Source organism: Mustela putorius, unplaced genomic scaffold, assembly GCF_011764305.1.
Source record: "Mustela putorius furo isolate JIRA1106 unplaced genomic scaffold, ASM1176430v1.1 tig00003987_pilon_pilon_pilon, whole genome shotgun sequence".
Lineage (NCBI taxonomy): Eukaryota > Metazoa > Chordata > Mammalia > Carnivora > Mustelidae > Mustela > Mustela putorius.
This window is the reverse complement of record NW_025422126.1, coordinates 7,950,786-7,977,020: the sequence shown is the minus strand read 5'-3', so window position 1 is coordinate 7,977,020 and position 26,235 is coordinate 7,950,786. Positions and strand designations below refer to the sequence as shown.

The window sequence follows — 26,235 nt, the reverse complement described above, 5'->3', positions numbered from 1 at the left end:
AACACTAGCTTTTTATTTACTTATTTTAAAATATTGTACAGGCCAAATAAACTGTATTTAGTCATCACAATTTTATGAACTGTGCTTTTTAAAATAAAGACTAGTATTTGTAAGTTCATGAGTCAAAGTCCATGATCCTCAACCTGGTTGCCTTGCTGGGTCATCTGCTACCATTCAGTCCAATCTGCAGGTGTAAAGGGAGTGACTTTGACCAGCTGATCACCAAACAGCACTTAAATTACCTGACAGTTTATCAGTTGTTTGATCATTACTCAAACATATCTGATTTCACCCCTTATTTTTTTACTTTCAATTCTAACTCTCATAATGGAATTTCCTTGGAAGAGAAACACACAACTTTATAGCTAGAATTTTTAATGAAAAGTAGACCCCATATGATAAAAGGAAGCATCTAATGAAAGAAAACTTAGAGGCTCTTTAAGCCCAACAAAACAAAACAAAACACTAGTTAATTCCTAAATAAATTTTAACATAAAATCTTTAACGTTGCTTAAAAACCTTCAATTTTACTTTAAAAGTAAAAGAACTCTAAGGATGGTATTTGGCTCTTTTTGACCTCAGGGCAGCAAAACCCTCTGGACTTAGTTTCCTTATCTGTAAAATGGAGATTAAAAATACATGCCCTACCTGCTACATAAGGCAGCTGTTAGGATCAAATGAGAATGTGAAAAGCTTACCTCTTGACTTTGTATGGGCAGTTTGTTTTATTTTGTTAAGGGATAACAACTTGCCTAAAGCTAGTGAGATTGTCTATTTAGAAAAAATATTTTAGAGTATATTTAAAATTTAAGAAACCACTCGAATATGAGTGGATATATAATCTATTTCCAAAAGGAACTTTCCTATTGATAGATGACACTGCTGATGGTATCATTGTGTGACATAATGGCTAAAATCTACCCTCTCTAGGTCTGTAAGCATGACTAGTCCTACTTTGGCTAATAATCCTGTTCATTCAGGTCAGATTTGATACACACTCTTTCTCTGGTCCTATTATCACCTCCCTTCCCTTCTCAACCTGTGCTCCTTTTTTTGTCAAAATTAGTAATTATCACTTGAGATGTATATTTAACATAATGAGTCTTTTTTAAAAAAAAGATTTATTTTGGGGGCACCTGGGTGGCTTAGTGGGTTAAGCCTCTGCTTTCGGCTCAGGTCATGATCCCAGAGTCCTGGGATCGAGCCCCACATCGGGCTCTCTGCTCAGCAGGGAGCCTGCTTCCCCCTCTCTCTGCCTGCCTCTCTGCCTACTCGTGATCTCTGTCTGTCAAGTAAATAAAATCTAAAAAAAAAAAAGATTTAATTTTTTACTTAGAGAGAGCTGGGGAGGGGAGAGGGAGAGAGAGAATCCTAAGCAGACTCATTGCTGAGCATGTAGCCCAATGCAGGGCTTGATCTCGTGACCCTGAGATCATGACTTGAGCCAAAACCAAGAGTTGGACACTCAACCAACTGAGGCACCCAGGTACCCCTAATGTTTTTTCTAGCAGCATTTAATACACAGTCAAAAGAACAAGTCTTAACTGAGAAACACAGGATTTCTTCTTTTCACAGTAATTGGGATTTTTAAGTTCCAGTGATGATGACTACAAGGCACCTCCTCAGAGGAAACTAAACATTGATGAGTCCAGTGCAGCCAGTATGTTGAATATGAGGTGATAAAATCTTTATCACATCCAGCTTGACTGTCCTGTAACTTAGTTTGAGTCTTTTGGAATAGTTATTCCTTTTTATTAATTGTATGGTTGTTATACAGCCATGGGAGAAAAAAGCTGAACATCAAAATCATCAACAATATACCTGAAAGACAAAATAGAGTAAAATAAAAATAATCTAAGGATGTTGATAATCATTCAGTGTCTATAATTTAAGATTACATACCTAGAGATTTGGAAATCTATGTTTAAAAGAATTAGCTGCATCAATTCTACATGAAACACATGGATATTTTTTAATATAACATTCTCACATTTTTCCTCAACCATGAGTCCTTAAAAACAGTATGTACCTGGTATAACGAGAAGGACCTGAACAGTGAATTGAAAGGATAAATAGATCTGGAGGTCTAGTTCTGGCCCCATTACTGATTTCCCGAGTGAGAAGCCCTGGATTTAGGTCCATTTGCTCTTCTCTAAAATAGCAACACTGTGTCCTTCCATGCCTCAGAGATGTATATACCGGGAGAATAAGGCAACTGAAAGCACTCTTGAGTTTTCATTTGGAATGCTCAAACACTTCTTTCTTTTCTTTTTTTCCTCATCACTCACAGTGTTAATAGCTTTTAGAGCTATTCCAAGCAAAATGTCGAAAACAAAATTTCAATGCTGAACTTTTATATCTTTTTTTTTTTTAAGATTTTATTTATTTATTTGACAGAGAGATCACAAGTAGGCAGAAAGGCAGGCAGAGAGAGAGAGGAGGAAGCAGGCTCCCTGCTGAGCAGAGAGCCCGATGCGGGACTCGATCCCAGGACCCTGAGATCATGACCTGAGCCGAGGGCAGCGGCTTTACCCACTGAGCCACCCAGGCGCCCCGAACTTTTATATCTTAAATAGAAAATATGTGGGGCACCTGCCTGTCTCAGTCAGTTGACCGTCCGACTGGGATCGAGCCCCATGTTGGGCTCCATACTTGGCATGGGGTCTGCTTGAGAGCCTCTCTCCCCATCTCCCTCTGCCCCTTCCCCCACTCTTTCTTTCCCTCACTCTTTCTCTCAAATGAATACATAAAATCTTTTTTTCTTAAAAAAGAAAATATGTAAAAAGTAAAGTGTCATATATTAGTAAATATTCATTTTTGAGGTCACACCAGATAAATCTAGCATGTGGCTATTGGTTAATTTTTTGGTGGGGAAATAGGGCTGGGGGAGACAGCCATAAGGCTCAAATCACTGTCTTGAAAGGGATGTTTGGGGGCAGCTGGGTGGCTCAGTGGGTTAACCTTTGCCTTTGGCTCAGGTCATGATCTCAGGGTCCTGGGATCAAGTCCCACATCGGGCTCTCTGCTTGACAGAGAGCCTGCTTCCTCCTTTCTCTCTCTGTCTCTGCCTGCCTCTTTGACTACCTGTGATCTCTGTCAAATAAATAAATAAAATATTTTTTAAAAAAGGGATGTCTACAATAATTAATATTTTTATATTAACATATTTAGGCTTAAAGCTCTAAATTAGTTTAAACTCAGATTAAGAATGAGTTTTTGTCACATGCAGATTTGATATTTTTTTACTCGTTTGACTAGGATTTGGATAGCTTAACACACCTTTGAAAGATGAGTCTGTTTTGCAACCAAAGGCTTTAAAAGGAAAAAAAAAAAGGAAAGAAACAACCTATATGTTAACTGATCCACAAAATTTGACATGTTCCTTATAAAGCCAGAGCTAGAGCATAAGATATTACATTGAAAATGTTTTCCAAAAGTTTTCATTATATGAAATATGTAAACTAGATAATTAGTTTTTCAAAATTTTTTTATTTATTTGAGATAGAGCACAAGCAGGGAGAACAGCAGAGGGAGAGGGAGCAGCAGATTCCCCACTGAGCAGGGAGCCCAATGCAGAGCTCAGTCCCAGGACCCCAGGATTATGACCTGAGTCAAAGGCAGGTGCTTAACTTCCTGAGCACCCCTACAGACTTAATTTTATACGTATTATTATAGTCACATTTCTACTATTTTTTAAAAAAGATTTTATGTATTTATCTGACAGAGAAATCACAAGTAGATGGAGAGGCAGGCAGAGAGAGAGAGAGGGAAGCAGGCTCCCCATGGAGCAGAGAGCCCGATGCGGGACTCGATCCCAGGATCCTGAGATCATGACCCGAGCCGAAGGCAGCAGCTCAACCCACCGAGCCACCCAGGTGCCCTCTACTATTTTAAATTAATTTTGGAGAGATGGCAAGAGCCATTAGAAAAATTATAATTACCTCTGCTATGAAGAGAAACAAGAAAAACAAGGAGTATGCCTTCTAAGAATAGTTTGCTCCCTGCTTAGTCAAGAAGGGAAAGATATCTTGGGATGACTCTTCTGTCTCACTCAGTGGCATCACCTAATATAGCTTCAACAGGGTTTTGATTATTTGATGCTCTTTTATTTGGCTGTTTGAATGACTCTTGTAAAAATAAAATTTCTTTATGATTTTCTTTTCTTTTATTTTTATTTTTATTTTTTTTAAAGATTTTATTTATTTATTTGAGAGAGAGAGAGCATGAGCGAGGAGAAGGTCAGAGGGAGAAGCAGACTCCCCACGGAGCTGGGAGCCCGGTGCGGGACTCGATCCCGGGACTCCGGGATCATGACCCAAGCCGAAGGCAGTCGTCCAACCAACTGAGCCACCCAGGCGTCCCTGATTTTATTTTATTAAGTAGGCTCCATGCCCAGTGTGGAGCACAAATGTAGGACCTGATCTCAGGACCCTAAGATCAAGACCTGAGCTGAGATCAAGAGTTGGACACTTAACTGACTGAGCCACCCAGATGCTCCCTAAGATTTTATTTCTAAGTAATCTCTACACCCAACATGGGGCTTGAACTCACAACCACAAGATCAATCAAGACTCAAATGCGCTACTGAGCCAGCCAGGTGCCCCTAAAACTATAATTTCTTATTTTTCCCATCCTTCCTATAGTTTGGCATTAGCTTCATTTGATGCCATTTTTGTTTGTTTGTTTTGCCAATGGAAACGTAACTTCAGTGAATGACAAAATCTAATGTCAAACTGGAATTCAATATTCTAAAAAGTGCCATTTATTCACGTATATCTTTTATCTATATCTATTTAAGGATTCTTGTATTGCTTTTCATTCCTAAACCTCTTAAACAAGTGTAGGAACAAACCTCTTTAAACCAAGAGCTATAAGAAGTCTTAGTTAAGTGTATTTGGGAAAAGCTGGGAAATCCTTAGGCCAACAAAGAATTTTTGTATATTTTCAACAAGTCAATTAGGGCCAAAGATAATTGCTAAAAAGTTTAATCCCAATGCTATTTATAAAAGATTCCTTGAATATGAAGAAACAAAATAAATACATACTTTTTTCTTTGGGTGTCTGGATTTTTGGGGGGTAAGTGGTTCCATAAAATGTTTCAGTAATAGCTACAAGTAATGTTACCTTCCTATCTGGACTATACTAACATGAACAGAATGTAGTCTCTTTCCCCATCCTACTACTCTCTGGTCTGTACCCTTTTAAAAGGAGCAGAAGTGATTTCTCCTCTTTTTTCTATCATGAGACTTTTTTCCAGTATGTTCTTCCAGGAAGAATATATTAAATGATTTGGGCTAGAAAACAATTTTTAAAGATTTAAAAAAAGTAATCTCTGTAGGGGGCACCTGGGTAGCTCAGTGCATTAAACCTCTGCCTTTGGCTCAGGACGTGATCTCAGGGTCCTGGGATCAAGCCCTGCACTGGGCTCTCTGTTCAGCAGGGAGCCTGCTTCCCCCTCTCTCTCTGCCTGCTTTTCTGCCTTCTTGTGATCTGTCAAATAAATAAATAAAATCTTAAAAAAAAAAAGTAAAAGTAATCTCTACACCCACCATGGGGTTCGAACTTAAAACCCTGAAATCAAGAGTCACATGTTCCATGGAGATAGCCAGGCACCTGCATGACTTTTTGCTTTAAGCTGTGTTTTCTGGGGGTGCCTGGCGGGCTTGGTCCATACAGCATGTGACTCTTAATCTTAGGGTTGTGAGTTTGAGCCCCATGTTGGGTATAGAGATTAATTTAAAAAAATGGAAGTGTCAGTCTGATTTTTTTTCCTTTTAATAATTCTTTTGGAAGCTCTCCTGGGTGGCTCAGTCAGTTAAGCATCAGACTCTTGATTTCAGCTAAAGTCGTGATCTTGGGGTCATGAGATTAAGCCCTGTATCAGGCTCTCCACTGGGAATGGAGCCTGCTTAGAATTCTCTCTCCCTCTGCCCCCTTACCCCACTTGCTCACGTGCTCTCTCTCTAAAACAAACAATAAATAAAAATTCTTTTGGAAAGGTCTACCTCCATTTTAGTGTTATTTTAAGTAATGGATGATATAATTCTTTTTTTAAAGGTTTTTTTTTTTTTTTTTTTTTTGTAAATCTCTATACCCAACATGGGGCTCAAACTCATGAACCCCGAGATCAAGAGTTACTCACTCCTCTGACCCACATTGGGCTCCTTGCTCAGCGGGAGCCTGCTTCTCCCTCTGCCTACTGCTCCCCCCTGCTTGTGTGCTCCCTCTCACTCTCTCTGACAAATAAGTAATATTTTTTAAAAATCAAGAGAAAATTTTAAAAAGTTATTAGAAAACACTAGCAATCTTTTTTTTTTTTTATTAAAGATTTTATTTATTTGTCAGAGAGAGAGAGCGAGCACAGGCAGACAGAATGGCAGGCAGAGGGAGAAGCAGGCTCCCCACCGAGCAAGGAGCCCGATGTGGGACTCGATCCCAGGACGCCGGGATCATGACCTGAGCCTAAGGCAGCTGCTTAACCAACTGAGCCACCCAGGCGTCCCAACACTAGCAATCTTTAGAACTGAAAAATAGCTGCCATTGTTAGCATTTTAAAATACAAACTTTTTCTGATATTTTTCATGTTTAGGTCCACTAATTTTATTATGGAGCAAAATAGGTCTTAAGTGTGAAATAAAGGCATGGAAGGTGAATGTGAGGAGTTAAGTGTGCTGGGTTTTCGAACATATTGTGCCAATGTTCCCTTCTATATGTACCCTAATTTTTAAAAATGTATTTAAATTAACAGAATTTATTTTTTTTAAGATTTTTTATTATTTATTTGACAGATAGAGATCACAAGTAGGCAGAGAGGCAGGCAGAGAGAAAGAGAGGAGGAAGCAGGCTCCTTGCTAAACAGAGAGCCCGACGTAGGGCTCTATCCCAGAACCCTGGGAACATGACCTGAGCCGACTGCAGAGGCTTCAACCCACTGAGCCACCCAGGTGCCCCCAAATTAACAGAATTTAAACAGAAATGAGCAACAAGAAACAAAATGCTAAAAGTGGATAAAAATGAACTAATAAAGGCCGGGCATCCTCACAGTCATTTATAGTTACGATTTATAATCAGGCTTCTAAGAGGTGACTAAAGAAAATCAAGAAATGCTGATAACTTAAAAAAATAAATGCATATTAAAGTAAGAGAAGTTTCATATATCTGATCCAGATAGAAATAACAGGAATGCAATTGTGGATAATTTTAAAACTATACTTATTACAGTTATCCATTGTTTCATGAGATGCTCTTTTGCAAAATGAGTCAAATGAGCTAAACATTATTTTATCTGGAACTCACAAATTTGAAAAAAGAAATTCCCTTTAGTAAGAAATGTTTTTTTTTTTTTTTTATGGAAGGAATCACTCATCAGTTTTTTGGTCTATATGTCAGAGTTTCTTAAAGTGGTATCATACCTGAAAATGACTACCCTTAACTAGATAACTTTATTTCTTTGAAGAAAAAGTTTTAAAGGATACTGTACAAATAAAGTATTATTTCAGGTATGTTAACCATCTTTTTCATTTTCTTTTTTGTCCCTATTCTGGTTTTGGAAATTGACATGTTAAAGTGACATTGCGTATCATTTTATTTTATTTTATTTTATTTTATTTTATTTTAAAGATTTATTTATTTGACAGAGAGAAATCACAAGTAGACAGAGAGGCAGCCAGAGAGAGAGAAGCAGGCTCCCTGCTGAGCAGAGAGCCCGATGCGGGACTCGATCCCAGGACCCTGAGATCATGACCTGAGCCGAAGACAGCGGCTTAACCCACTGAGCCACCCAGGCGCCCATTGCGTATCATTTTAAAATACCCTAATTTTGTAATCATATTAGTAAAAATATGCTTACCTAAAGAAGGAGCGAGCCAATATACTATAAAAAACCGAAGGAATGCTTCGTCAAAACACTTGAAATGCAGTGAAAGTGCCAAAGCTGGATTAAATACAGCTCCTGTTAGACTTCCTCCTGTAATACATTTTAAGCAGAGTGATACCAAACCATGTATTTTGCATTTTCTTATAACTACTTTATTTTAGGTGTTTAAGTGTTCTTATGCTATAATCTTCCTTTGCAGAATCACCTGACATATTATAGAACATAAAAATAGATTATACATTATGATGTGCTAGGACATTGAGTTTTAATCCAGTGCTTTTCCTATATATTATAGAATGCATATTGAAAGTTAATCTGTTCTATTATTGGTCCTTCAAGTTTATGAAATAGGAGATTTGGCTGCCAATCTTTTAACATTCATCAATGTAAGTGAAAAAGTAATAAATAATGAAAATACATTTAAAATGGATACAATACCTTAACCCACTGAGCCACCCAGGCACCCCCAAAAATTTTTTAAATAAAAACAGTGATCGTGTATAGTTGTGAAAGGTAAGCAAAAATTCTATTGATTACTTTTCAGGATTCATGATCCAGCTCTGCACCCAGGTTCTCTCTCTGACGTGGAGCCTATCAGTTTAGTTCTGGCCACACAAGCAAGTAAGGAAAAGCCAAGGAGGCTAGACTTCTTCAAATGGACGAGATCTATGGCTCAGCTTTTCAGAACATACCCTAAGAATATTACTGAGAGAGTAACATTTCTCTTACTTCTTCTGTGTAGAAGCTTGGGCATACCCATTGGCCTCTGATTCAGCCACAGAGATATATCCTGATATCTTCACAACCTTTACCTTGACATATGCCACTATATAGCATGCTGTCTTCATAAAATGCAGTAAAATTGGAAATTTAGCAACCCTTTCATAAGATTTCACTAATGAGATATTATACTTGATAGGCTGCAAATATTGAAGCTGTGTCAAAATGAAGGTGTTGAGCAGTGAACTAAGTTCACTCCATGGCTAAGAGTTTTTTCTAGAACACAGGCCTCACAGTATGATTCATACTCATGTCTCAGCAATTATAAAAGATACCATGTTCAGAATCAGTCTTGAATAGTCAATCCTGGAATGTTAAACCTGCAACTGCCAAGGACCAACAGAATTTTTGGTTTGTAGGTAGTCATTTCAGTTCAATAAAAAAATTGTTGAGTTCCTATATAGTAGACATCATGGGCAAAAGATAAGGACTTATACAGGTCTTTACATTACAGTGTAATATATGTTATGATAATACAAGTGACCTGTGCTTTTTTGAGATATGCATAAGTAAAAATAGACTGACCCACTGCTCTCATAATTAGTTTATTTTGGTGTTCCCATTAGGCCTTTGCTATTTCCATTAGGTCTAAGAACACTATCCATCAGTCTTAGACCATCCTAAAATTCAAACTACTTCACTTGCCCTATCTTCTAGTCCTCACATCACCAAATCTGCTGAGTGTGATGTTGTGGAAGCTGCTCCCCCAACCTTAGCCTCTTGAATATGGACTGGCTTTGCAACTTGCATCGACAAAGAGAATGCAGCGGAAGTGATGCTATGTCCATTCTGAACATGACAAATGGTCTATGGCCATACCACCCTGAACGCGCCCGATCTCGTCTGAACATGACAAATGACAGTGAATTCTAGGTTCAGGTCTCAAAAAACCCATCAGCTTCCACTTTTTGCTCTCTTGGAGCAGTGCCCTGACCATGTAAGTAAGCTGGTCTAGGCTGATGGAAGATAAGAGGCCACACAGAGGAGAACTGACAGTTGCCACTGACTGCTGGACACATAAGTGAAGCTTTTCCAGCCCCACCAACTGTCCAGCTAAATGGTCTCAGGGGAATTTCCAATCTGACTCACAGAATCACGAAAAACTATGATTTTAAGCTATAGCTGATATACAGGGCATGTGGGTGGCTCATTTGGTTAAGTGTCTGCCTTCAGCTCAGGTCATGATCCCAGCCAAGGTCCTGGGATCAGGCCCTGTGTTGGGCTTCCAGCTCAACAGGGAGTCTACTACTCTCTCTACCCCTCTTCCTGCTCATGCTTTCTCTTTTGCTCAAATAAATAGATAAAATCTTTGGGAAAAAAATAGCTGATACAGAAGTTTATATCAGGAGTGGGTTCTGTGTCAACAGTAGTCCAAGGGGTTCCTGAGTGGCATAGTCGGTTAAGCATCAGACTCGGTTTTGGCTCAGATCTTGATCTCAGGGTCTTGAGATCAAGCCCCATGTCAGGCTCCGCACTCAGTGTGGAGCCCACTTGGGATTCTGTCTCCCTCTCTCTCTACCCCTCCTGTTCATGTGCATGCTCTCTCTCTCTCTCTCTCAAATAAATAAATAAAAAAAAAAAAAAAAAAAAAAAAAGCCCCAAACATGTGGCTTTGGCTTTGACATTTTAGATTATATAGATAGCTCTTTGTTGGGGGCTGCCCTGTGCATTGTGGGATATTTAGTAGCTTCCTTGGTCCATACCCACTAGATTCCAGCACATCCATCTTCCCCAACTCTCTAACACCAAAAATGTCTCCACACATTCCTGAATGTTCCCTGCAACAGGGTGGCGGTGGGGTTCTTATTGAAAACCACTGTTGGGGCATTTGGGTGGCTCAGTGTATTAAGCCTCTGCCTTTGGCTCAGGTCATGATCTCAGGGTCCTGAGATCAAGCCCCGCATCTGGCTGTCTGCTCAGCGGGGAGCCTGCTTCGCCTCCCCCTCTCTGCTTTCCTCTGCCTACTTGTGATCTCTCTCTGTGTCAAATAAATAAATAAAATCTTAAAAAAAGAACTCCCTGGGGCGCCTGGGTGGCTCAGTGGGTTAAGCCGCTGCCTTTGGCTCAGGTCATGATCTCAGGGTCCTGGGATCGAGTCCCGCATCAGGCTCTCTGCTCCACAGAAAGCCTGCTTCCCTCTCTCTCTCTCCTTCGGCTCAGGTCATGATCTCAGGGTCCTGGGATGGAGTCCCGCATCGGGCTCTCTGCTCAGCAGAAAGCCTGCTTCCCTCTCTCTCTCTCTTTGCCTGCCTCTCTACTTGTGATCTCTCTCTGTCAAATAAATAAATAAAATCTTAAAAAAAAAAAAAGAACTCCCTGTTGTACAGAACTATTGATACTTGAATACAAGTAGACATATCAAAGTTGTTTATAGTAGCAAAGAACTGGGAAAAACCTGACTGTCCATAAGAAGATAGCTAAATAAACAAGCTTATTAATTTGGAATAACATGCAGTGTTTTGAAATAATGAGAGAAATCTCTTTACTGATTAACATTGATAGGTCTCCAAGATACCACTGAACAACTACTACCATCAAGAAAAGCAAACTGCAAAAGTAAGGTATAATACCTTTTATGTTAACGTGAACATACCTAAATAATAGTTTCTATAGGGTCTTATCTATATAATAAATCACATAAAGAGTTTGGAAGGACACACACAAACACATCAACACACACGCATGTGCAGAGGACTACCTTGGTGGGAAGATTAGGCAGAGAAGGAGAGAGGACAGGCATAGAGGATGGCAGTCAAAAGGCACAGTTGGTCTCATTGTTACTGTTTTAATTTTTAACAAAATATGTTCATTAATTGTGTAATTTAAAATGAATTATTTAAAAAGAATCATCAGTCAGGTACAGGACTGACAAACTACCTTTGAAAAATATTGTTTATTGACATCTGAAGGGGAGAAGACATAATAATATATGTCCTAGAGGAGATATCAATGGGAAGACCGAGCTGGCTGATTGTCAAGAGTCTTACAGGATAGCAGGAACTTGGTGAATTACCACAGTTAAAGACTGTGTCAAAGTCCAGGTTTCAAATCTGGCAATTCTAGATGCTGATGTTACTCAAGACTCCTTAAGGGAATCAAATTCACTGGGACAGAATGACACTAGTTAAAACCATAAGACTCATTTATAAGCCAGAATGTTAATTAACTAATTTAGAGTGGAGGCTAGCCCTCTCCACTGACTAGAATATTTGTGCCAGGTACTAGGATAAGAACTTGAAATACGTTATTCTATTCGTCATAATAGTCTTAAGAAGTAGATAGTTATTATTCTCCATTTTAAAGATGAGGAAATGAGGCCTAAATTAAGTAGCTCTTCTAAGGGTACAGCACAACACCAAACCTGTGCTCTTAGCCACTACATTAATAAATAAATGTTCTGGACCTTTGAAGCGATTTTTCATTTGTAAATGAGTATTTCATATAGTTCTTGTATTAAAAGCAAACATTTAAAGGACTTAGTTCCCTTCTTTGACAAAAAATTCTTACCTATATTCTTCATGATTCACAAGGATACCAAAAATTCCTGAATGGAATAATGAAATGAAGTAAAAATACTACAATTTCTTCAGACAATTTATTAGGCTTATTTTGAAAGCCCTTAGACATGAAATATAAAACATCCAGATATATATTATTTTTTTCTACATGGATTTTTTAAAGTGAATAGTATTTGATTTGTAACAGGTGACACAATGCTAAGACCTGGTTATATGTTATAATGAATAAAATAATTTTAGTTTCTATATTCATAAAGCTTACTGTCTATTGGAAGAAGACATCAGAAAACAATGTATAATTAAAAATTCTATAACGGTAATGAACAGGTACAGTAATAAAGACAACTTACTTAGATGTATAAAATAACGGATTTTTTTCAGTGCTTACCATTGACCCTTTAACAACATGGGTTTGAGACGCATGGGCACACTTATATGCAGATTTTTTTGACAAATACCATATAGTACTGTAGATGTATTTTCTCATGATTTTCTTAACATTTTCCCCCCTAACATACTTTATTAGAAGAATACAATATATAATATATACAACATACAAAATATGTGTTAATCAACTGTTAACCGTAAGACTTCCAGTCAACACTAGGCTAGTAGTTAAATTTTGGGGGAATCAAAAGTTATATATGGATTTTTGACTGTGCAAGGGCTTAGTGCCCCTAATCCCTGCATTGTTCAAGGGCCAACTCTAATTAAAAATGAATGCAGGGGCCCCTGGATGGTGCAGTTGGTTGATCATCTGACTCTTGGTTTCTGTTCAGGTTGTGAACCCAGGGTTCTGTGATCGAGCCCCTCATTGGCTCCATGCTCAGTGCAGAATTTGCTAAAGTTTTTCTTTCTCTCCCTCTGCCCCTCCCAACTCTTTCTCTAAAATAAATTAATTAATCTTTAAAAAATGAATGCCATTCTCTTTTACCTTGTTCATTGAACCAAATTCTCCAAAATAAAAATTAAGGAGATTTACTTAAAATCTGCACTAATAGTTTTATAGTTCTAACATGTTAATAAATCACATCCTAGGACACAACCATGTCAAACCACCACCAACAGTACCTTAGAAGTTAAAAAGAAGGGCACCTGGGTGGCTCAGTGGGTTAAGCCTCTGCCTTCAGCTCAGGTCATGATCTCGGGGTCCTGGGATCAAGCCCCGCATCGTGCTGTCTGCTCAGCGGGAAGCCTGCTTCCCCCTCTCTCTGCCTGCCTCTCTGCCTACTTGTGATCTCTGTCGGTCAAATAAGTAAATAAAATCTTAAAAAAAAAGGAAGTTAAAAAGACATATCAAAGTAATTTATAATGAGACTTGAAGTAGCTGACCCTTCTCCTGTCTTTCCTCCCTTGTCCATTCTTAAATCCTTCCTACAAAAAGCCTTACCTATCTCTGATATGACAGAAACTTGACCAGTCCCAAGACAGTTCATTCTGTCTGGAACAATTCTGATCTAAAGTTATGATGTATCCACAGAAGATAACTTGGAGTTACGGCTTAGTGTAGCATTACCCAAAGTATGTTTTCTTCTGCTACATAGTCCTAGACAAAAGGATTCCATAAGTTTGAAAAATTGTTCCACATCCTCCTTTTGGGGTTTCACAATATATAACAGCATAGAAAAAGCCTCTGTTAAAGCCTTAACAATAGAAAATCTGTTTAGGGGCGCCTGGGTGGCTCAGTGGCTTCAGACTCTGCCTTCGGCTCAGGTCATGATCTCAGGGTCCTGGGATCGAGCCCTGCATCGGGCTCTCTGCTCAGTGGGGAGCCTGCTTCCCCACTCTCTCTCTGCCTGCCTCTCTGCCTGCTTGTGATCTCTCTGTCAAATAAGTAAATAACATCTCAAAAAAAAATCTGTTTAATGCAGTGTTTGCCAGACTTATTCAGCAAAAGAATCCTTTAGCAACTTAAAGTTTTTAAGATTTTATTTACTTATTTGACAGAGATCACAAGTAGGCAGAGAGGGCGTAAGCAGGCTCCCTGCTGAGCAGAGAGCCCGATGTCTGAGATCATGACCTGAGCCGAAGGCAGAGTTTGAAGCCACTGAGCCACCCAGGTGCCCTGCAACTTAAAATTTTTAAAATTATGGTAAGGTATATGACATAAAACATGTCATTTTAACCATTTTTAAGAATATATTCAGTGTCATTAATTATATTCACAATGTTCAACTATCACCACAATTTCTAAAACTTTACCATCACCCCAAATAGAAACTCTATACTCTGTATCCATTAAAGACTCTGTATCCATTAAAGAGTAAGTCCCACTCCTCTCTGCCCCCTAGTCCCTGGTAACCTCTATTATACTTTCTATGAATTTGCCTATGCTGTGGGGTTTTTTTAAATAAAGATTTTATTTATTTATTTAACAGAAAGATAGTGAGAGAGGGAACACAAGCAAGGTGAGTGTGAGAGGGAGAAGCAGGCTTCCCGCTGAGCTGGGAGCTGGATCCCTGGACTCTGGGATCATGACCTGAGCCAAAGGCAGATGCTAAATGGCTGAGCCACCCACGCACCCCATATGTTGGTTTTTATATAAGTGAAGTCCTGCAACATTTGTTCCTTTGTGTCTGTCAAGGTTCATCCATGTTGTAGTATTTATCTGAACTTAATTCCCTTTCATGGCTGAATAATGTTCAATTGTATGTACATATTTTTGTTACTTTTGAGTGCAGTATAGAAATGCTGATAATGTAATGTGAATAAGCTTTAGTGTCAGTTTGAACCATGATTCTAGCACATTCTGGCTGTGTGAGCTTGGACAAGTCATTTCACTTTTGTGAGCCTCACTTTACTTAAAATGTATTCATTAGTGAGTTTTTCTAAGGATTGACTAAGATAACTCATATAAATTTCCTATGTGCTTATTAGTATATTGCTCAATGAATACTCTTATCTCCCTTACACTGACAGAAAAGGAAGATCATAATAGATTATTAATTTCTGTAACAGTAGTAATCCACAATTTTCTATTATGTTCTGCCCCAGCAAACAGTCTCTGGCACTGATATTGCACGTACTAGCCATGTGTGGCTACTGACTACTTGAAATAAAGCTATTGCAACTGAAGAACCAAGTATTTAATTTTAGTTAATTTTAATCTGAAAAATCACATGTATCTAGTGTCTTCCGAATTGGCCAGCACAAGTCTGGACAAGAGCAGTGGTTTCTCAGCTCTGGTTTCATACTGAGATGACCTGGAAAACTATAAAACATTAATTTTATAAGTATATTACTTTTTGTGAGGGATGATTATATTCATATAGAGGGCATGTTTCTACCTTAGCCCAAACCTAAAACTTTAATAAATAAGCGACTATTCATCAACCCCTGAAATATACAGAAATCTTTCCCTCTCTCTTCTACCCTTTTTTCCATCTGTGTCTACACACAAAGAATAGCAATATATCTATCGGATGGAAGATGGGTTGGAAAGTCTTTCATTTTTATCCTGGAAAGTCAAGCAAATATTTAGAAGCCTTTCTTTTCTTTCTTTCTTTCTTTTTTTTTTTTTTTAAGATTTAGTTGTATATATGACAGACAGAGATCACAAGTAGGCAGAGAGGTAGGCAGAGAGAAAGAGGGGGAAGCAGGCTCCCCGATGAGCAGAAAGCCCAACTCGGGCCTCGATCCCAAGACCCTGAGATCATGACCTGAGTTGCAGGCAGAGGCTTTAACCCACTGAGCCACCCAGGTGCCCCTTTAGAAGCCTTTCTTTTGAGGTTTGCTTCTACTTATAGTTTCACTTTCAGTGGGCAGAAGATAGACCTTTACTATTAATTTCCTTTTATTAGATTCCTGCTTCTAAAACATTTTATATAGTCCCAATGAAGCTACTTCATTGCAATCATTTAAAATGACACATTTCATCATTAAACTTTCGGTTTTTTTTTTCCTTGTCCCCTTTAGGATATCCAGGGTATCCACTGCATCTGAGATCTGTCAAAGTAAACCAATGGTTTGCAAGAAATCATCAGATTTCTCGAGTTACTTTTTAAAAAAATCTTTCATTTCAATCAAGTTTTAATTTTGTAGAAAAAGAACTAAGAAACAGAACTACAAAATTGCTACTCCTCACTCTTATTATTAACCAATCATGTTGCCTGTACTTTAAATTGAAAGGCACCTTTTTAAGGTGCCTTTAAATTGAAAGGTACCCATGATCATTTTTCAGTCTGAGTGTCAGGTTGTCATGAGGAAAGAGGTAGCAATAAGTTATCTTTCCTTTCTACCATTAAAACAATCCCTTTGTAGGATATTTGAACCCTTGGCAGTATTTCACAAGATCTCAGTTTCAGCACAGAAATGGCTCCTGTTGCTGGGGTTCAAAAAAAGCACTGAATGGAGGATCTATATGTCTGCACTACTGGTAAAGAACGGGCTGCAAATGTATAGAATAACAGGGATACCAATATTGGCATCGCAGAGGTGTAGGGGTTTCAAATGTATCTTTGTAAAGAACTTCGTGCCTCAGGTCGTAGAGGCTCCGGAGGTGCCAAGTGTTTTGTGGGAATAACAAACCTGCGTAGACCAAAAAGGTGATGAGTGCTGCCAGCAGGTGGATACGAAGCTTGGTTCTGATCTCCTGGAAGTGCAGCAAAGCGCTGTGGAAGATAAAGGAGCAGATGGCCTCTGTGATGACCGCTTTGGGTAAGTCGACTTGAATAGGATTCCTGCAAACGAAGGTCCTCTCGTTGAGGTGATACTTGGTCAGCCCCAGGCTCCACAAGGCGCTTATGCAGTACCTGCTGCACAGGGCACCAATCAGCTGAGCCAACAGCCTAATCGCACCCGTCTCAGGGGACATTCCCCCCAGCAACATCTGCATCAACACGCCGCACGGGTTGCTGGAGGTGCCCACCAGAGTCAGGCCATGCACCAAAGAGAAGAAGTAGATTAGCGTCAGCGGCCAGGTGGGGTGCGCGGGTTCCTGCTCGCTCAGCAGTTGCAGCTCATGGGTGCAGAAGCAGAGCTGGAAGGTGGCCAGAAACTCCAAGACGAAGGTGTGGGCCATCATGAACCTGTGCAGCTGCAGCCGGGTGACCACGCGGGCCAGCCCCATGAACAGCACGAGCAACAGCATCAGCCCCAGTGAGGTGCAGGTGTCCTGCACCTCCGGCCAGAGGCCCCGCAGCGCCGTCATGTCTCGCTCCTGACCAGACTAGGCTGCCTGCTTGGCTCAAGCAGAAGCAGCGTCGGGGCAGGAGTCCCAAGTCCTAAGTCTGCAGCCCCGCCCCCTCCTCACGTCCCGGGGGCGGACCGACTCAGGGCGAGCTGGAAGCCCCTGGGCGTCACGCTGGAGGACGCCTCCCCGCCCTCCTCCCCTCCCCGGCTCGAAGCTAGGGTGTTGGGAGCCGGGGAAGAGAGGAGGGGAAGGGCGGCAAAGGAAGCTCTGCTAGGGCACCGGCTAAAGGGCCAACCGTCAGTCCCACACGCACACGCCCCCGCCACCTCCCTGAGGGACTGGAAGCCGGCGTAGGTCTGAGAGGGCGCGGAGGGACGCTGCGCGCCGAGGCCATTGCGCATGCGCGCGGGGACCCGTGAGCCCTTGCGAGCGGCTCGACCAGAGCTCCGAGGACGCCAGCCCCGGCACCTAACGGGAAGGTTCGCGTTCACTGCGAAGTTGACACTTGCTTTGAAGGGAAGACCTTGAAGGTTTTTCTTCCCTGCCCCTAAAATGGTAAAACTGTCCGGCTGGAAACACTCCTAGAGAGAATCTCGTCCAACCGCCTCGTTTTTATTAATGGGGCGACTGAGAAGATGGGAGGTGACGGAGGTGGGACGCAGAGGCCAGGGGTGGTGAAAGGGAGTAGACTTTGGAGTCAAACGAAGCCGTGGGTAGACTTTGGAGTTGAACGAACCGGGGTTTGACTTGTGTGAACAAGGGCATGCAACTGAGTCTCCTTGTGCTGAGTTTTCTTCACCTGCCTCATGTTGGGCTGGCAGAAAGAAAGGGCTACTTAAGATGGCGAAAGTTCCCGCCACAAAACCTGAGCTCCCACAGGAAAACAAAGACCCAAGCAGGAATCTGAAACACACACCCCACCCCTTCCGGCCCCAGTGGGCCAATGGAACCCTGACAAGCAAAATCTGAGACCCCCGCTCCAGCTCCAGTGGACCAATGGGACCCCAACAAGCAGACGAATTATCCAAATAAGGGAAACTTGCCAAAAGACCCCTGAACTCCCCTCTAGACCCCCTTAAAAGCCCCCTTCTCCCTGCCTCGGGACTTCCCCCACTCTGCTTTTTCCAGAGTTGCGGAACCTCGGGGGAGGGTGCCCTCCTCCCCCCGTCGCAGTTTTCCTGGCTCCCCTTCTCCTGAGCCCTGAAACTGCGCCGGAGAGTGCCTTTAATAAATCTTGCCTTGTGCCTACTTCGCCTGGTGTGTTTATCTCGCTGGAAAAGCTTTACATTCGGTGCGAAACCGGGAGGGGTTCGAGCCTCTGCCTCCCCACGGCGGCTCTCCCCTCCACCTCCGGACTGGGACTCAGCACTTCCTTCACTCGGCTCTGAAAGTCGCTGCGGTGAGTGTTTCCTGGCTCCTGACCCCTCCCGAGGCGCCCTGGCCCTAGCAGCAGCCGGGTCTGGGCGAGCTCTCCTCCGCCACCAGGTGGCCCCGTAGTTCTGAGGAATTGGGAGACGTCCTCATTCCAAGGCAACTATTCTCCTGAACCGCAATTCAGCCCGCAGAGGAGGGGACGCCTTCCTCCGCGTTTTGGGTTGATAGGGGAAGGAGCTATGGGAACCTCCCAGTCCATATTAGACTCAAAAGTTCCCTTGGGCTGTTTCCTGGCTAATCACCGAACCTTGGGGTTAGACCAGGACTTACGGAGGCGACGTCTCATGTGAGGCCACTTCCTGTGGCCAGGAAGTAGCGAGGAGGAAGACAGGCCAGGGTGGGGGTAGGGGAAACGCTCTGCGTCTTCCACCTGGTCTGAGGGAAATGAAAGCCGCCTGTGGTGTCCCTGGAAATGGATGTGTTCTTTCCTTACTAACCTGGGGAGGATCCTGAGCGAAAGGACACTTGCCGTCAGTTTGTGTTGGGGGATTTTAGACTTGGGCTTTATCTGTCCAGCCAGCTGCCACTTTCTTCATGACACCAAGCGCTCAAGCTGAAATGGGGAAGGGGGGACAAGAGTCATTCTGTCGGTGGGGGGTGGAAACCAAATCAGCCTGAGAGTATCAGCCTGAAGTAGGACTTCTCTTAACTACTTGGTCCTAAATATATCATGCAAAAGGACATAACTAGAAATGTAATAAAGTTTTATGTTTAGAAGTGAAAAAAAAAAAAAAAACCGTACCGTTGCTTGGCCCAAGTATGGACAACCAATTGAAATGGCCTCCTGAGGGCACCTTCGACTATCAGGTGCTCCTGGGCCTTGACAATCTCTGTAAGCGCCAAGGCAGATGGTCCGAAGCACTTTACGTCCAGGCCTTTTGGATTCCACCTCTAGACCCTCACTCTGGTCCCGTTGCCCAACTTATCAAGTATTCCTTGCCTGCACCCCCCCTTTCGGCCCCTCCGCTGTCCACTCCCAAGAACCTTGATTCCCCTTCCCTCTCCCCTCTCTCCGACCCCCCTGAAAACCTCTCCAGGCCCTCTTTAAGGGCCCCCCAACTGTCCCCCCTCCTCCCTATCAGCCTATCCATCAACCAGCGCTCCCAGACCCCCCCCCCCAAAAGCTCTGAGCCAGAGCCTTCCCCGCCTTCTAACCCTCCTCCCTCTCCCCCAATCTCCGCTCGAACATGGTCCAGAAATCAGTCTCCAGACCTGGTCTGTCCCCTGAGGGAGTTTGCAGGGGCTGAATGGGTTGTTGGAGTCCACGCACCCTTCTCTTTGTAGGATCTCTCCCAAATAGAGAAGCACTTGGGGTCCTTTTCTGCCAATCCTGATAACTGTATCAAAGAATTCCAATACCTGGCCCAAGCCTATGACCTCACCTGGCATGATTTACATGTGGTAAATCTCCTCACCACAGAGGAAAGGGAACGCATCCAGGCTGCTGCCCGGGAACACGCAGATCAGGTCCTTCTCACTGATGCTGCCATGCCAGTTGGAGCCCAGGCGGTCCCAGCTGTAGAACCAGGTTGGGATTATCAGAATGGCCAAGATGGCCACCGGCACCGCGACCGCGTGGTCCAATGTCTCATAGCCGGCATGTGGGCAGCCTCTAATAAGGCCATTAATTACGACAAGATTAGGGAGGTTGTCCAGGCCCCTGACGAAAACCCCGCCATGTTTCTTAACTGATTGGCCGAGGCTTTAACCCAGTACACTCGCTTGGACCCCTCCTCTCCTGCAGGGGCCACGGTACTGGCTACTCATTTTATCTCTCAATCGGCGCCAGATATATGGAGAAAGTTAAAAAGGCTGAGGAGGGCCCTCAGACCCCCATTTCTGACTTGGTGAAAATGGCATTTAAGGTCTTTAATTCCCGTGAGGAGGTGGCTGAGCTTAAACTACAAGCCAGACTCCAGCAAAAGGTTCAGTTGCAGACCCAAGCCTTGGTAGTAGCCCTATGGCCGGCCGGCTCCGGGAGCCAACAGAGAGGGGCAACCAATCGCACCCACCCCCCCGGGGGCCTTTTTCAAATGCGGGGCCGAGGGACATTGGGCTCGCCAGTGCCCCAATCCAAAGCCGCCAACTCGGTCTTGCCCTTAATGCCATTTGATGGGCCACTGGAAATCCGACTGCCCTAACCTCGGGGTATCTTTGGCGCCTCAATGTGGGGGACCCCCCGAGACAGTAAGTCCAGCCTTTCAACTGCTCGGATTGGAGGACGACTGATGAAGCCCAGACTCGGCCACCCCTCTCACCCAGGCCAAGCCCAGGGTCATGCTCCAGGTAGGGGGTAAGTCCATCTCCTTTCTGCTGGACACGGGGGCTACCTACTCTGTTCTGCCTTCCTATTCGGGACTTACAGAAACCACCAATTACTGTTATGGGGACCGATGGGACCTCCTCCAATCCTAGGGTGACCCTTCCCCTTATTTGTAGCCTGGATGGGTTCCCTTTCTCCCACTCGTTCCTAGTGATTCCTTCCTGCCCAGTCCCTCTATTGGGGAGGGACATTCTCCAGAAACTGAGGGCGACTATCTGCCTCTCCCCTTCCTCCCCTCCCTCCGCCTCAACTCGTCTCATCCTATACCTCTCCACTCCCTCGACCCCTGCTCCAGATGTCCTACCCACTGTAGATCCTCGGGTGTGGGACACCTCGGAGCCTATCATCGCTTCCCACCTTACCCCGGTTAAAGTACAGCTTAAGGATAACTCCAAGTTTCCCTCTTGAGCTCAGTTTCCTATTTCTTTAGCCCACCCCCGGGGCCTGAAACCTATCATAGAACGGCTTAAGCGTCAGGGACTCCTGGTCCCCATCAGTTCCCCCTGTAACACCCCTGTCCTCCCAGTACGTAAGCCCTCAGGGGCTTATCGACTGGTACAAGACCTTAGGCTTATCTATGAGGCTGTGGTTCCCCCTCCATCCAGTCATTCCTAACCCCTACACCCTATTGTCTTGCGTTCCCCCAAACATCTCTCACTTTACAGTACTGGACCTGAAGGACGCCTTTTTCACCGTCCCCTTGCACCCTGATTTCTATTTTCTTTTTGTCTTTACCTGGGAGGATCCCAACATGCATGCTTCTGGACAACTAACTTGGACTGTCCTACCCCAGGGGTTCAGGGACGGCCCCCACATTTTCGGCCAGGCCTTGACTACAGACTTACAGCAGGGCGTCCTTAGGCCAGTACTCTACTACAATATGTGGATGACCTCCTCCTCTGTAGCCCCTCCCTCTCGGTCTCCCAAGATGACCCCTACTTAACTTCCTGGGGGCCAGGGGATATCGAGTCATCCCCTCTAAGGCCCAATTGTGTGCCTCTTCGGTTACCTATCTGGGTGTACTTCTGACTCCCACTTCTAAGTCTCTTACCGGGGACCGCATATGACTCCTCCAAGAACTCCAACCTCCCCAAACGGCGGATGAAATACTCTCTTTTCTTGGATTGGTTGGGTTCTTCAGACATTGGGTTCCAAATTTCTCTATCCTGGCCTGTCCTCTACCAGGCGGCTAAAGAGACCCCCCCAGGGTCCCCTAACTGATCCCACTTCGATCCGCCACTCATTCTCTAAACTAAGTGACTGCCTTACCACTGGGCCAGTCTTAGCCCTACCTGATCTCTCTAAACCATTCCATCTCTACACTGATGAGCGCTCCGGCTCAGCCACTGGCCTCCTAACACAACTGGTGGGGCCTACGCATAGGCCTGTCCGAGCAACTGGATGTCACCGCCCAGGGATGGCAGCCCTGCCTCAGGGCCCTTACAAAGGAGACCCACAAACTGATCTTAGGGCAGCCCATTACGGTCTACTTTCCCCACCGACTCACGGACCTCCTTAGCCACCGACCCCTGGCCCATCTGACTCCTTCTCGTCTCCAGCTATTCCATCTGCTAATCCTAGAAAACCCACATATCTCTCTCTCTACCTCCCCCCGCTTAAACCCCGCAACTTTAATGCCTATACCCTCGCCCACCCCGGAACCCATTCATTCCTGTCTACAACTTATAGAGGACCTCACTCCTCTCCATCCCGGTCTCTCTGATCAACCACTATCCAATCCTGACCGCATACTCTTCGTGGCAGTGAGGCCAAAGACACGCTACTTACGCTGTGGTCACCATGGATGTAGTATTAAAGATGGCTTCCCTCCCAATCAGAACCACTCCCCAGAAGGCTGAACTCGTAGCTCTCACCAGGGCATTACACTTGTCGAAGGGACAACGAGTCACCATTTACACTGACTCAAAATATGCCTACCTCATAACTCACACTCCTCTTTGGTAAGAACGGGGGTTCCTAACGACCAAGGGCACCCCTATAGCTAATGGACATTTCATCGCCAAGTTGCTTGAGGCCCTTAGTCTGCCCGCTGAGGTAGCAGTTGTTCACTGTCGAGGCCACCAAATGGCCAAGGATCTGGTCTCCCTAGGTAACAACAGGGCAGACTCAGTGGCCAGACAAAGGGCCCTAAATACCTCTGCGTCTCCTATCCTCTTTCTTAACACCCCTCACCAGCCTTCCTACTCTACAAAGGAAACACAGCCCTCCAGGCATGGGGAGGAAAGATTGGAGATAAGGGGTGGATCTACATTTAGGACAGGATTGCCCTGCCAGGCAATCTGGCGCACACCTTAATTACTGACATCCATCTATCCCTCCATATTGGCCCAAAGGCTCTCCACCAATTTCTTCAGCCATTGTTCTATCATCCTTCCTTATCTAAGGTAATCAAAGTTGTCCACAGGGCTTGTAAAGCCTGCTCGGCTGGGAGTGAATTCACAAGGAGATATCTGCAGACCAGGGCCTCACCATCAGCTCCGAAGTCATCAGCGGGGGGGGGGGGGGACGACTGGCAACTGGACTTCACTCACATGCCTCGCCATAAAACCTTTCTCTACCTATTAACCTTGGTTGATACATTCACAGGCTGGATCGAGGCATACTCCACGGCCCGGGAAACAGCGGATGTGGTGGCTACAATACTCATCGAGCACATCATCCCGAGGTTCAGATTGCCCCGGACCCTCCAGTCTGACAACGGACCACATTCATCTCCAGTGTAACCCAACAGGTAGCTGAGAGCCTCAACATAACCTGCAAACTTCACATCCCATACCACCCACAGTCATCAGGTAAGGTAGAAAAGGCCAACGGGCTGCTCAAAGTCCAACTCACCAAACTTACCCTAGAGACCCGCCTTTCCTGGCCCACACTTCTGCCCCTGGCTCTCACCAGACTCCGGACTACACCCAGCAGGCCTTCGGGCTTAAGCCCATTTTAATTACTTTACGGCCTCCGAGCTCTCTTAAGGGCCCACGCCAACACTGTCATCCCAGCCCCAAGCAACCATGCTTCCGAAGGGGGTCTACAAGATCTATCTCCTGGGGACCAGGTCCTCCTCAAAAGCTTGCGGCCAGGCTCCTTACAAACCCAGTGGACCGGGCCTCATACGGTTGTCCTTACCGCCCCATCTGCTGCGAAACTGTTGGGGCACTCTGCATGGGTACATATCAACAATCTCAAACGGGCACCCACAGAGACTGATTGGACTTCCCAGATGGCAGGCCCCACCAAACTTCGCTTGGTTAGGGCTCCTTCTCATATTCCTTCTAATCCAGACAAACCAGGCGGACCCATGTGAGTCTAGCTGCATGAGGGGTTCAGGTACCTTTCGCTATTTCTCAGCCTTTACTTATATGCCTGCAACCTGCTACCGGGGAAAGAAACCAACAACCTGTACATATGACCAGAAAACCTATTGGGTTTCTGACCTCGTGACAGCCAAACGCGGTATTGCCCCCTGCAACATATACCCCAGGTCTGGAAAAGTTTGCTGGACCTATCTGGGTCATGTTGGTCTCTCTGACGGGGGAGGGGTCCAGGACCAGGCTAGCCGCAAACGCATTAAAACAGAGGTCATCGACCTGACTAAACGACTCCAAGCCCCAGTGACCCCGTCTATAAGGGCATCAATCTCGGTAGCATCCAAAAATTCCCTACCACTGAACAACTGACAGTGGCCCTCCTGAATTCTAGTTACAACCTATGGAGAATGTGTCGAAGAACGGTGACAGTGACTGCTGGATCTGTTTCTCTTTTTCAACACGTTCCAACATTGTAGGGGTACCCCTCCCTATTGACTGGCCACTCCCTAACTCTACAACCACAAATAATACGGTTCTTATTGGCCCTATCGGGGGGAAACATACCTATTATTAATGTGTACTCCCCCCTTACCATGGCAGCTGCCAGCATCACTAACTCCTCCCTCCCTTAGTGTACTCCCTCGGGAATATTTCTCTCGTGCCCTCAAGGAACATATCGCTGCCTGACCACTAATGACTCCCTAGGCTGTATATTCATTCTACTATCTCCTTCTACCACCATCTACTCTGAATCCCAGTTGCAATCCATCCTATTCCCCCAACACCGTGGAGGAAGGGCTGCCTTCCTTCCATTCATAATAGGGGCAGGAGTAGCCACAGGGGTGGCAACCGGAACAGTGGGGACAGGAACTTCCATAGACTTTTATTACAAACTCTCCCAAGCCCTGAATGATGACATGGAACGGATTGCTGACTCCCTCACAGCCCTACAGATACAAGTTACCAGCCTGGCGGCCTTAGCTCTGCAGAACCAACAGGCCTTAGACCTTCTGACCACCAAAAAAGGGGGGACCTCCCTATACTTAAATGAAGAATGTTGTTACTTTGTTAACCAATCAGGTATAGTTACCTCTGAAAGACCCTTCCCCCAGTTGTTAACTAATTAACCGCTCTTTTGCCTTTCTGTAACCGCTTGGCTTTTAGGGTGTGACACTTGTCTCCTGTTTGAACAAGATACCTTCTGCTAATGGCCGAGGCATGGTCACGTAGGCAGGGGGCCCATGGTCACGTAGGCAGGGGGCCGCCTAGTCACGTAGGCAGGATGCTTCTCTGCTGAGTAATAAGGTCCAACTCCCCCTCCTCACTCCCCCTTCCCGCCTTTTTCTTCGCACGCATGCGGGTCCTCCAAAGCCAATCCACTAACACCAAGTATGCCTTTTTCAAATGTTCAAATTGCCAGCCAATCAGCTCCGCCCCACCCAAAACTTGTTTGTACCTGTCTATAAAAATCCTGCACTACCCCAGCCTGGTGTGCTCAGTTAGCAGGAGCTACTGACCACCCGCCGGCGCCCGCGCTACAATAAAGAACCTCTTGCTGTTTGCATCCTGTGGCAGTGTTGAATTCTTGGGTAAGGGGATCCGCGGGTCTTTCACCTCCAGGATCAAAGAACTCAGGGATCGGATTCAAGCACGGTGGCGAGACACGTCTTTCTGGGGCCTGGACCCCTACACCTGGGTAACCTGGCTGCTCCCTCTGGCGGGACCTGTATGCATAATCCTCCGTCTAATCTCAGTTGCTCCCTGTCTTTTCCGATGCTTGCAGGGTCGCCTAGAAGAACTTGCCCGAGTGTCCGTCAATCAACTCCTCCTTCAGCCCTACTCTAGCC

The 26,235-nt window shown here is 44.4% G+C and overlaps 3 protein-coding genes across 5 annotated transcripts in view; 2 read left to right on the top strand and 1 right to left on the bottom strand.

Moving 5' to 3' along the window:
* CLNS1A (chloride nucleotide-sensitive channel 1A) overlaps nucleotides 1-18,554 on the top strand; it is a 50,420-nt gene extending 31,866 nt beyond the window's left edge. Inside the window, exons 7-8 of one of the 2 annotated variants that reach the window (XR_006604183.1) lie at nucleotides 11,159-11,217; nucleotides 16,090-18,554. The gene's annotated coding sequence lies outside the window, so the exon portion shown is untranslated. The remainder of the gene's footprint in view (nucleotides 1-11,158; nucleotides 11,218-16,089) is intronic. The other variant, XM_013050254.2, reaches the window with a different exon arrangement.
* AQP11 (aquaporin 11) lies at nucleotides 1,546-17,323 on the bottom strand. Of its 2 annotated transcripts, XM_004781027.3 has the most exons (3): nucleotides 16,702-17,323; nucleotides 7,850-7,966; nucleotides 1,546-1,821 (listed from the first exon to the last, which is right to left on the bottom strand). In XM_004781027.3, the coding sequence occupies exons 1-3, from the start codon at nucleotides 17,321-17,323 to the stop codon at nucleotides 1,742-1,744; spliced, it is 819 nt and encodes a 272-aa protein (XP_004781084.1). In that variant the 3' UTR covers nucleotides 1,546-1,741. The 2 variants fall into 2 exon arrangements, with proteins under 2 accessions (XP_004781084.1, XP_004781085.1); XM_004781028.3 differs by lacking the exon at nucleotides 7,850-7,966.
* A 156-nt stretch (nucleotides 18,555-18,710) lies between the features above and the next one.
* LOC123389563 lies at nucleotides 18,711-23,558 on the top strand. The gene is given in 1 exon segment (XM_045071318.1): nucleotides 18,711-23,558. A coding segment is annotated over 1 exon segment (933 nt). The 5' UTR covers nucleotides 18,711-19,498; the 3' UTR covers nucleotides 20,432-23,558.
* The last annotated feature ends 2,677 nt before the right edge of the window (nucleotides 23,559-26,235 follow it).